A 12,485-nucleotide genomic window follows, 5' to 3' on the forward strand; every position below is an offset into this window, starting at 1 on the left:
GAGGCCACAGCTTCTACTGAGATTACTCTTGCATGGGGGCTTTGGAGCCACGTAGGGAGCCCTGGAGGGAAAGGAGCATTCAGATTTCAGAGAAAGTGACAGTGTGTTTTCACCCCACTGTTTTTCATCTGATAACCCTTTAATTATAATCAGCTTGACAGTCTGTGGTGAACTTGTGGTTAACTCTTTCAGGCACAGAAGCTGGTTTGGAAGCCACATTCGGCTTTAAAGGGCGTAAAAACACACACAAAAAACAAACACCCCCCAAATCCCTCAACTCCTTCCTGCCAGCTTTTCACAGCAACCACAATTCATAGGAGAGGCTGAGGACCTGTTGAATTGGTTTCTGGGCCATCTTCTCTTACTGGCCCTGAGGGAGACGGGAAAGAAAGAGGGATGGATTTCTTTTTTTTGTACAAAGGGAAGAACAGGTTGGTGAGAGGTGCTGAAACTTGGGCTTTATTCATTTATTCATTCGATTGTATTTATTGAGCATGTACTCTGTGCAGAGTACTGTACTAAGCATTTGGGAGAGTAATTGTACAACTGAGAGCTCACCTCCTCCCCCTCGTCCCCCTCTCCATCCCCCCATCTTACCTCCTTCCCTTCCCCACAGCACCTGTGTATATGTACATATGCTTGTACATATTTATTACTCTATTTATTTATGTATTTATTTTACTTGTACGTATCTATTCTATTTATTTTATTTTGTTAGTATGTTTGGCTTTGTTCAGTGTCTCCCCCTTTAAGCCTGTGAGCCCACTGTTGGGTAGGGACTGTCTCTATATGTTGCCTACTTGTACTTCCCAAGCGCTTAGTACAGTGCTCTGCACACAGTAAGCACTCAATAAATGATTGATGATGATGATGATGATGATACAACAATACACCTAAGGAGTCAGCCCTGCTGCTCTGGTCCACAACCTGCCCCAACTAACATGCACTGATGCTAATTTTCACTCAGCTGTCACTGAGCTTCTCTACATTTTGACCTAGCTTTTAGATGTTCCTCCTTTACCGTCAAATGCCATAAATCTCTTCAGCTTCTGCTTCTTTCTCACCTCCCCACTAGTCCCCTTCAAGCTCTTTTTCTTTCAACATCCTTCCAAACCACTGAACAAGGGGGAGCCAACAACTCAGCCCCTGCTGTGCCAGCTTCCACTAGCTATAGTCTGCAATATCCCCGAGGTTGGCCCACTATGCCCAGCCTCTACTGCCACCCTCTTCCCCGCTCTTCTGGCAGCATTTTGTCACAAGCCCCGGACCTTTCACTGCTCTCAGGCACAATATTTCCACACGCCAAAGAGAAAACCTAGACCTTGGCTATGAGAATACAAGCAGACCCGTGGCTATCACTATAGGAACCAGGATATACCAGCTGAGGCCCAGGGCCAGTCTGCGATTTGGGAAGTTGCCCAGGTCTCCACGCAATCATTTAGCCTCTCTGCACATCCGCCTCTGGTCTTGCTACCTGGACGCTTGAAGAGATCCCACTGGGAAGCAGTGTGGCCTAGTGGAAAGAGCACGATCCTGAGAGTCAGAGGACCTGGGTTCTAATCCCGGCTCCACCACGTGCCTGTTGTGTGACCTTGGGAAAATCACTTAACTTCTCTGTGGCTTCGTTCCCTCACCTGCAAAATGGGGATTCAATACCTGTTCTCCCGCCCCCTCAGACTGTGAGCCCTCTGCGGGTCCTAGTTATCTTGTATTGACCTTAGCATTTAGTACAGTGTTTGGCACATAGGAAATACTAAACGAATACCACAATTATCATTATTATTAGTATCATTATTAACACTGAGGCGGTGAAGAGCCTCAGGTCGGAGACGGGCCATTTCAACATCAATCCTCACATTTAGCGAACCTGCCTCCTCTTCCGCTGCCAGACCGGTAATGGTGGGAGGGGAGAACAGGTCCCCTACCACAGATGGTGGTCTTTGATCCTATGCCCCTGTAACTCTGCATCCGACCTCCACCAAGAGATGAATATGGAGATAAGACTGCATCCTCTGTATCCTCCAGTCTGTAAGCTCATTGTTGGCAGAGAATGTGTCTGTTTATTGTTGCACTGTACTCTCCCATATGCTTAGTACAGTGCTCTGCACACAGTAGGCCCTCAATAAATTAGATGGAATGAAGGAATAAGGGACATTCTCACCGCTGTGGAGTTGGGGGGACGGAGGTGGAAGGCGAGGAATGTCTTTCCCTTCGCTAACTGTGTCTGCAGTACAGCCCTCAGAGTGCCTTATTAATGATAATAATAATAATAATCATCAATCGTATTTATTGAGCGCCTACTATGTGCAGAGCACTGTACTAAGCGCTTGGGAAGTACAAACTGGCAACATATAGAGACAGTCCCTACCCAACTATTATTATTAATAATAATAATAGTAATAATGGCATTTGTTAAGTGCTTACTGTGTGCCAAGCGCTGTTCTAAGAGCTGGGGTAGATACAAGGTAATCAGGTTGTCCCACGTGGGGCTCACAGTCTTAATCCCCATTTTACAGATGAGGTAACTGAGGCACAGAGAAGTTAAGTGACTTGCCCAAGGTCTCACAGCAGACAAGTGGCAGAACCGGCATTAGAACCCACGTCCCTGCCTTGCCCGTTAGCCCCGCTAAGGTTAGGAGGATTCGATACGAGGACCGTTCGGTGGAAGCAGTAGGAGGTGTGACGCCAATGGGGTAGTTTGGCTGAGCGATGAAACCTCAAACCCAGAATTGGGTTAAGGCTCCGGGGCGGGGGGGGGTGCTGGCTCAAAGGGCAGGGTCTGGGATGAGTCAGCCCTCGGTTCTCCCCACTGCCTCGCTCCCTCCCGGAGATGGCTCAACCCATGGGGTCTGCCTGGGCCGCCCTGGAGATGGGGAAGCCCCCGAGAGCTGAATAGGAAAGCACTTGGCCCAGAGGTCAGGGTTGGGGGGAACAACCCCTCTCCATCCCCCCATCTTACCTCCTTCCCTTCCCCACAGCACCTGTATATATGTATATATGTTTGTACATATTTTTTTACTCTATTTATTTATTTATTTATTTTATTTGTACCTATCTATTCTATTTGTTTTATTTTGTTAGTATGTTTGGTTTTGTTCTCTGTCTCCCCCTTTTAGACTGTGAGCCCACTGTTGGGTAGGGACTGTCTCTATATGTTGCCAATTTGTACTTCCCAAGCGCTTAGTCCAGTGCTCTGCACATAGGAAGCACTCAATAAATATGATTGATGATGATGATGATGATGAACAGTGGCTGCCTCTCTGGGAAAGTGTCACAGGAAGCCAAATGACGGTTCAGCCCTGAGGCTGGCCTGGTGGCAATCAATCAATCAATCAATCAATCGTATTTATTGAGCGCATACTATGTGCAGAGCACTGTACTAAGCGCTTGGGAAGTACAAATTGGCAACACATAGAGACAGATGAACTGGGTAGGTCAGCCTCTCTCCTAAGGGTCCCCTTCCCATGGGCAATGACTCTGGGGGTTCTGGGCAGGCTGTGCACATTCCCTATCACTAGGACCCCGGAGTGCCCGGGTCAGTTCTAGTCCCCCGACTCTCAAGGTGGAGTTAAGGTTGCTCATTCATTCATTCATTCATTCAATAGTATTTATTGAGCACTTACTGTGTGCAGAGCACTGTACTAAGCGCTTGGGAAGCACAAGTCGGCAACATACAGAGACGGCCCCTACCCAACAACAGGCTCACAGTCTAGAAGGGGGAGACAGACAACAAAACAAAACATGTGGACGGGTGTCAAGTGGTCAGAACAAATAGAATTAAAGCTAGATGCACATCATTAACAAAAGAAATAGAATAGTAAATATGTACAAGTAAAATAAATAGAGTAATAAATCTGTACAAACGTATATACAGGTGTTGTGGGGAGGGGAAGAGGTAGGGTGGGGGGATGGGGAGGAGGAGAGGAAAAAGGGGGCTCAGTCTGGGCTCAGTCTGGGAAGGCCTCTTGGAGGAGGTGAGCTCTCAGTAGGGATTTGAAGGGATCCACATCTGTGGATGTAGGGTCCCAGACTGACCTGAGCCCTACCAGAAGGTGGTGAGGAAGGGTGTGATGCCTTAGAACCTCGGTGGCGGGGTGGGGAGTGGGGGAAAGAAGGAGGGAGGCGGGAGCATCCCGGTACCCGAGACCAGTTCCAGTGGAAGCTAATTTCTGCCCCCATGGGCTCCCCACCCAACCTACAGTTTCCACCAGAACCGGGCTGATCTGTCCATCTGAGTTGGACAGCAATCTCCTCGCACAAGGCATCTCACCACCTACTTAGTTCTTTCCGCAGTGCACTTCACTGTAGAACCAACTCTGGGCAGAGAGCGCAAGAGACGGCTTCTTTTCCCTCAAACCCTCCTCTCTTCTTAAAAACCAATTAAGCCCAAGAGGGGAATTTCTCCTGCAGGGTGAGAGTCTGGGAGAAGGTGGTGCAGCCTAGGCATGAGAAGAGGGCACAGGTTCGTCTCAGTCAGGAGATCTGAGTTCTGGTCTTGCGACACCTTCCACGTGTCTCCATCAATGGCAGGTGTTGAGCACCTACTCAGAGCGAAGCCCTGTGCTAAGCACCAGGGAGAGGACAATAAAATTAAGATACCCAATCAACAATCTCCAGGAGTTTACGATCTAATCCTGCTATTAGTCAGACTCCTTTACCAAATGGTACCTTCCAGGAGGAAAGGAAGGGTGGGGAGGGGGGAGATTCTGAGACACAACGTCCTGATGCTCCAGGAACTGGAATTGTCCACCATCCTGTTGTCAATCCATCAATCAATGGTATTTATTGAGAGCTTATTCTGTGCAGAGGACTGTACTAAGTGCTTTGGAGAGTACAATACAACAGAGCTGGTAGACATGTTCCTTGCCCAGAGCAAGCTTTTGTCTTGTCCTGTTTTTTTTTTTCCAGTAGCATTTGTTAAGTTCTTACTATGTGCCAGTCACTGTACTAAGTGCTGGGGTAGATACAAGGTTGGACACATTCCATGTCTCACATGGGGCTCACAGTCTTAATCCCCATTTTACAGATGAGGTAAATGAAGCACAGAGAAATTAAGTGCCCGAGGTCACACAGCAGACAAATAATGAGATTAAAACCCAGGTCCTCCTGATTCCCAGACCCATGCTCTATCCATTAGGCCATCTTGCTTCTTGTTTTCTCCCCCCAACCACAAAGAAATCTACCAAATCTAGAAAAATAAAATATAAAGACCAACCAGGCTAGGGGCGGATTTTAACTTCTAGGAAAGACATCTTCCAGGAAAGCTAAACCTCTGTGGTAAGGATGAGGATGACTTCACCTTTCCACCCATTTCCTGTTCGAGCCCCAGAGGCTCACCGACAAGAGACGGGTGGGAATTTCCAGAAAATCATTCAGATGAAGAGAAAATCGTTTGAGTGAGAAGCCCAAGAGCGGGGCTATGTTTTCAAGGCATTGGGTGGGGTTTTAAAAGAAAGGCCTGTTGGTCAAGTTCCTTTTTCTCCTTTCACTTGGCTTGCCTCAAAACACTACTTAGAACAGTGTTTAGTACATAGTAGGTGCTCAACAAATACTATTATTATCATTATTATCTGTTGGGTGCCCAATATAAATCTAGTTATAGTGTGAAACAAATCCCCTGGCGTCCCCACCCTAATCCCTAGCTATCTCCACAGGTCCAGAGCCTGGCAGGCTGACTGAGCAGAGAGTGATGGGGTGAAATCATCATCAGCGGCATTTTTTGAGCACTTACTGTATGCAGAGCACTGCGCTAAGTGTGTGGGAGAGTACAATACAACAGAGTTCCTAAATTAAAATTCTAATCAGCCACTCCCAGCTGCCTAATGAGGTGAACTCCATTCCCTCAGGTAGCAAAAACCGCAGGGAAAAAAATGGTGTCTCCCTCAAAGCATCTGAGGCCAGGGGAACCCCATTCGACTCCCTCCACAATCCTCTATATAACCTGCCTTCCCTCATGGACATTTTACAGGACTGAAGAGGGAAGGTTAAAGAAATTGGGGTTATTTAGCCTGGAGAATATAGGGCTCGAGGGGGGGCTTCTCGAGGGAGGTTTATTAATAGCTCAGAGTTTAAAAATAGAACCACCTCTTGGTAATTCAGAGATTTCTCTATATCAAAGACTAAGGAGATGACTGAAAAATGGAAATTTCAAATGAGATAAGAGAATATGAAACTTTTGCCACCTAAAAAGGCTACAAAATTCAGATCAAACCTGTAAATTTGAAACTAGTAGATTCATTAGAGATTGGAGTAAGAACTGTGAAAAGGATGGAAAAATACTACAAGAAATGACTTAACTGGATAGACACAAAACCCAGTTATAATATGCTGGGCAGCTGATGTTAATTCTTTGCCATTGGTTGCAATTTGATGCAAGGGTTGGTAAATAACGATAAGATTGTGTGGTTGAGGATAACTGAATTTGGTTGCGAGGCTCAAATAAGAAATCATGATAATATAATGAGAACTGAAACTACATGATGGTAATCAAGAAGGTTTATCATATCAAAGGAAGACAAGAACCGAAAGAAGTGTCGTGTACAATCGATTAAAGCTCATTCATTCATTCATTCATTCATTCATTCAATCGTATTTATTGAGTGCTTACTGTGTGTAGAGCACTGTACTAACCCTTGGGAAGTACAAGTTGGCAACATATAGAGACGGTCCCTACCCAACAGCGGGCTCACAGTCGAGAAGGGGGAGACAGACAACAAAACAAAACATATTAACCAAATAAAATAAATAGAATAAATATGTACAAGTAAAATAAATCAATAAATAGAGTAATAAATCGGTACAAACATATATACAGGTTCTGTGGGGAGGGGAAGGAGGTAGGGCGGGGGGGATGGGGGGAGAGGAAGGAGGAGGCTCAGTCTGGGAAGGCCTCCTGGAGGAGGTGAACTCTCAGTAGGGCTTTGAAGGGAGGAAGAGAGCTAGCTTGGTGGATGTGCAGAGGGAGAGCATTCCAGGCCAGGGGGGAGGATGTGGGCCGGGGGTCGACGGTGGGACAGGCGAGAACGAGGTACGGTGAGGAGATTAGCAGCAGAGGAGTGGAGGGTGCGGGCTCAGCTGTAGAAGGAAAGAAGAGAGGTGAGGTAGGAGGGGGCAAGGTGATGGAGAGCCTTGAAGCCGAGAGTGAGGAGTTTTTGCCTGGTGTGTAGGTTGATTGGTAGCCACTGGAGATTTTTGAGGAGGGGAGTAACATGCCCAGAGCGTTTCTGCACAAAGATGATCCGGGCAGCAGCGTGCAGTATAGATTGAAGTGGGGAGAGACAGGAGGATGGGAGATCACAGAGGAGGCCGATGCAGTAATCAGTCGGGATAGGATGAAAGATTGAACCAGCAGGGTAGCAGTTTGGATGGGGAAGAAAGGGTGGATCTTGGCGATGTTGCGGAGGTGAGGCCGGCAGGTTTTGGTGACGGATTGGATGTGAGGGGTGAACGAGAGAGCGGAGTCGAGGATGACACCAAGGTTGCGGGCTTGTGAGACGGGAAGGATGGTAGTGCCGTCAACAGTGATGGGAAAGTCAGGGAGAGGGCAGGGTTTGGGGGGGAAGATGAGTTCAGTCTTGGACAACTCAAAAGGAGCACACAAAATGGAAAAGTAAAGAAGAGAGCTGAGTTTACAAAGACGGTGATAATGAGAGGAAATCCCAAAAAGAATGGAAATATTAAGAATAATAAATATTCACCTTCAAAGCCTCGCTAAAATCACATCTCCCCAAGAAGCCTTTCTCGATTAAGCTCTCTTTTCTCTTACTCCCTCTCCCTTCTGCATCACCTCTACATTTGAGTCTGTCCCCTTTAAGCGCTTGATAGTCACCTCACCCTCAGCCCTACAGCACTTATGTACAATATCCATAATTTATTTTAACATCTGTCTCCTGCTATAGACTGTAAGCTCTTGGTGGGCAGGGAAAGTGTCTACCACTTCTATTGTATTTTACTCTCCCAAGCACTTATTAACAGTACTCTATACACAGTATGAGCTAAATAAATACCATAAATTGACTGACTGATTAATGGTCTTATAGGGGAAATGGTACCAAGTTTGCATGCATTTAACACAGAAAAGGGGCACACAATGAATATGAAATAATCGATACAGTTGGAAGGTGAGTTGGAAAGGAGTCAATATGTAACATGGAGAAAGCAATGGAGAGCCTAGAAGTCAATCATAAGTAGTTTTTGTTTGAAAACGGGGGAGATGGGCAACCACTGGAATTTTCTGAGGAATGGAGAGATAAGTGCTGGGAGATGTTTCAGGAAGAAGATCCAGACAACAGCATGGAGGATGTACTGATGAGGGGAGAGACATTTTTGTATTTCAGTTCATTCTCCATGATGTGTCTGTCCATATATATATTTGTTAAGTGCTTACTATGTTCCAGGCACCGTTCTAAGCACTGGAGTAGCTACAACCTAATCAGGTTGGACACAAGGGGCTCACAGTCATAATCCCCATTTTACAGATGAGGTAACTGAGGCACAGAGAGGTGAAGTGACTTGTCCAAGGTCACACAGCAGACAAATAGCCAAGGCAGGATTAGAACCCATGTCCTTCTGACTCCCAGGCTTGTGCTCTATCCACTAGGCATGTCTTGGTTTGTAACTTCAGCTGCCGTGTGGACGCCTGACTCTGCTTCAGACTCTATCTCTCTACTGGCACCCTGAACAAAGGCCCTGTTCAAAACCCCCTCCCAAAACAAAAACAAAAACCTCCACCTCCCCAGTCCCGACTGCTCTATCCCAGATCCATCTGCCCATGTCTTATACCACGTGCTTTTGACAGTCTACGTCATTGTGTCTTTAATGCTTTTCTTATTGTCACCACACTTTAGCTCTCAATCAATCCATCCATGGTATTTATTGATGGCTTTCTATGTGCAGAGCGCTGTACAGAGTACTTGGGAAAGTACACTATAATGGAGTTGGTAGACATGATCCAAGCCCACAAGGAGCTTACAGTCTAAAGGAGCTTTCAGATTACTGGGTCCTTATGGCAGAATTCTTTGAAAAAGCTTTATTAATGATTGTGGTATTTGTTAAGTGCTTCCTATGTATGAAGCCCTATACTAAGCACTGGAGTAAATATCAACTAATCACGTCCCACGTGGGGCCCAGAGTCTCCGCAGGAGGGAGAACATGTGTTGAATCCCCATTTAGCAGATGAGAAAACTGAGGCCCAGAGAAGTGAAGTGATTTGCCCAAGGCCACACAGCAAGTAAGTAGCAGAGCTGGGATTAGAACCCAGGTCCTCTGATTTCCAGAACCGGGCTCTTTCCACTAGACTTCCCCAAACACAATTCAGAGGGGTAACTGACCATCGCGTGCATCCTGTTGCCACTGGCGAGGCAGGACACTGAGTTGGATGGACCATTGGCTTCATCCAGTAGAGGTGTCACTGATGGTCTCACGTCCTTAACATTGGTATCTCACAGCCATCTTGACCGCTAACACACATCATTCTTCTTTGCAGAAAAATGCCCTCCACCCAACAAGATCCCGTTTGCCGAGTACACGGCCGAGAGCTACTTGAAAGGCAGCCAACTAGTCTACCGCTGCATCGAAGGCTATATAAGAAGACAAGGCAGTGACCATTTTATTGAGTGCAAGAACCGCTCTGGACACCTGGAATGGGACACATTTGAGTGCTTTCCTGCATGTACGTGAGAGGTTTCTTTTCTACTTTACCAGGGAAATCATTCAGTACTCTCAAGAGGTTTAGTTGTTTGCAAAATTAACTGAGCTGTAGAGACTAGAATCAAAAATTGGTCCATCCTAGAAAATGACTCTCCTGACTTCAAAAAACTGTTTCCGTCTATCTCCATCACCCAGGCAGCAGCTTGTAGGATCTTGTATTTCTATGAAAAAGAAAGATGAAAGAGCCTTGCCCTTGAGGAGCTGACACATTATTTCACAGCATTCTGCAACCACACTCTGCGGAGCACTCTATTGCTCACTTAGGGAATGTACAAAGGAAATGAAAGGCAGGATGCTGGGCAGGGAATATGTCTGTTACATTGTTATACTGTACTCTCCCAACCGCTTAGTATGGTGCTCTAAACCCAGTAAGTGCTCAGTAAATATGATTGACTGACTGACTAAATCTACTGCGGGAAAGGGAGTAGACAGAATAGTCAATAATAATAATAAATAATAATAACGGTATTTGTTAAGTGTCTACTATGTGCTGAGCACCTTTCTAAGTACTGGGGTAGATACTAGTTAATCAATCAATCAATCATATTTATTGAGCGCTTACTGTGTGCAGAGCACTGTACTAAGTGCTTGGGAAGTACAAGTTGGCAACATAGAGAGACAGTCCCTACCCAACAGTGGGCTCACAGTCTAAATGGGGGAGACAGAGAACAGAACCAAACTTACTAACAAAATAAAATAAATAGAATAGATATGTACAGGTAGGACACCATCCCTGTCCCACTTGGTGCTCACACTCTTAATCCCCATTTTACAGATCAGGTAACTGAGGCACAGAGAAATGAAGTGACTTACTCAAGGTCACACAGCAGATAAGTGGCAGAGTGCTGATTAGAACCAGCGTGAGAGGCAGCGTGGCTCACTGGAATGAGCCCGGGCTTTGGAGTCAGAGGTCATGGGCTCAAATCCCGGCTCTGCCAATTGTCAGCTGTGTGACTTTGGGCAAGTCACTTAACTTCTCTGTGCTTCAGTTACCTCATCTGTAAAATGGGGGTTAAGGCTGTGAGCCCCACGTGGGACAACCTGATCACCTTGTAACCTCCCCAGCGCTTAGAACAGTGCTTTGCACATAGTAAGTGCTTAATAAATGCCATTATAAATAAATAAATAAATAAATAATCCCAGGTCCTTCTGACTCTCAGTCCTGTGCTCTATCCATTAAGCCATGTTGCTTCTCTACACGTCAAATATAATAAATGAAAGAGGGAGGGGAAAGACTCAAATCATAGCTACACCCAGTTATGCTTTCAACATGTGTTTTCATTACATGCCCCCCCTCCATCCCCCCATCTTACCTCCTTCCCTTCCCCACAGCACCTGTATATATGTATATATGTTTGTACATATTTATTACTCTATTTATTTATTTATTTTACTTGTACATATCTATTCTATTTATTTTATTTTGTTAGTATGTTTGGTTTTTTTTTCTCTGTCTCCCCCTTTTAGACTGTGAGCCCACTGTTGGGTAGGGACTGTCTCTATATGTTGCCAATTTGTACTTCCCAAGCGCTTAGTACAGTGCTCTGCACATAGTAAGCGCTCAATAAATATGATTGATTGATGATTGATTGATTACATAATAATAATAGTAATAATAATAATTGCATTTATTAAGCGCTTACTATGTGCAAAGCACTGTTCTAAGCGCTGTATTTATTACATGATTTGGATATAAAAATTACATGATTTGGATATAACAGGGTGGAAGAATTAAGGAACGTTGTCCCCCCAACTCCAGTTCCTTCTAAGGCAACACTATCCACAAGTTAGCAAAAGACGATTCGGTATGAGAATAATAATAATAATAATAATAATAATGGCATTTATTAAGCGCTTACTATGTGCAAAGCACTGTTCTAAGCACTGGGGGGATACAAGGTGATGAGGTTGTCCCACGTGGGGCTCACAGTCTTCATCCCCATTTTACAGATGAGGTAACTGAGGCACAGAGAAGTTAAGTGACTTGCCCAAAATCACCCAGCTGACAAGTGGCGGAGCCGGGATTTGAACCCATGACCTCTGACTCCAAAGCCCGGGCTCTTTCCCACTGAGCCACGATGTTCGCTAGCGGTGTCAGTCCAAGGTTGATGTTTTCCCAGGCTCCCTCTCAGCCTTACTGAACTGTTCCACACATGACTTGGTGTTTCTGCAACTTAACGGTATGTACAGTAGGTATACAGGGAAATGACAATGGATGGCTAGGGAGTTAAGCAATCTGCTAGTGGCGGATAGAGCAATAATGTGGGAATTTGTTTAGAAAAATATCCCTCATGGTGGTGTCTTTGAGACATCTACTCCTTAATCCATTAAAGTAGCCACTCATTCAGTAGGAATGAACACATTTTTCCCATTAACAAGAGGTGTTTCAAGAACACATCCCCTGCCTTATAGAAACTTCTGGTACAAGTGAATAAACAAGTCAACAATAAATAGATATATGCAGGACTGCTGCAGTGGCCAACTAATGGCTTGGTTAATTATGCTATTTATTAAGCGCTTACTAAGGGAGGGCTGAATACTGTGCAAAGTGCGGAGGTGGATACCTTTATCCCGGATCAGACACAGCCCCTGTCCCACATGAGGCTCATATTCTAGATAGGAATAAGCAGATAAAGACTAAGGTAACAGCGGATTGCAAACACCAACAAAAAACAGAGCCAACAGAGCCACAGTGTCAAGACAAGTAAAAGAATGGATCTTGGAGTTGAAGTCCTCCGGCTCTCCACTCCCCCACGTAAACAATCTTTAGTTAGCAA

General features: G+C 45.4%; 1 protein-coding gene across 1 annotated transcript in view; it reads left to right on the forward strand.

The window, feature by feature from the left end:
- The window catches only part of IL2RA (interleukin 2 receptor subunit alpha), a 38,411-nt gene that overhangs the window by 17,749 nt on the left and 8,177 nt on the right, over positions 1-12,485 (forward strand). Inside the window, exon 2 of the mRNA XM_038740888.1 lies at positions 9,485-9,670. Within this exon, the coding sequence (XP_038596816.1) occupies positions 9,485-9,670 (186 nt within the window). The remainder of the gene's footprint in view (positions 1-9,484; positions 9,671-12,485) is intronic.

This window comes from Tachyglossus aculeatus (assembly GCF_015852505.1).
Source record: "Tachyglossus aculeatus isolate mTacAcu1 chromosome 12 unlocalized genomic scaffold, mTacAcu1.pri SUPER_6_unloc_1, whole genome shotgun sequence".
Classification (NCBI taxonomy): domain Eukaryota; kingdom Metazoa; phylum Chordata; class Mammalia; order Monotremata; family Tachyglossidae; genus Tachyglossus; species Tachyglossus aculeatus.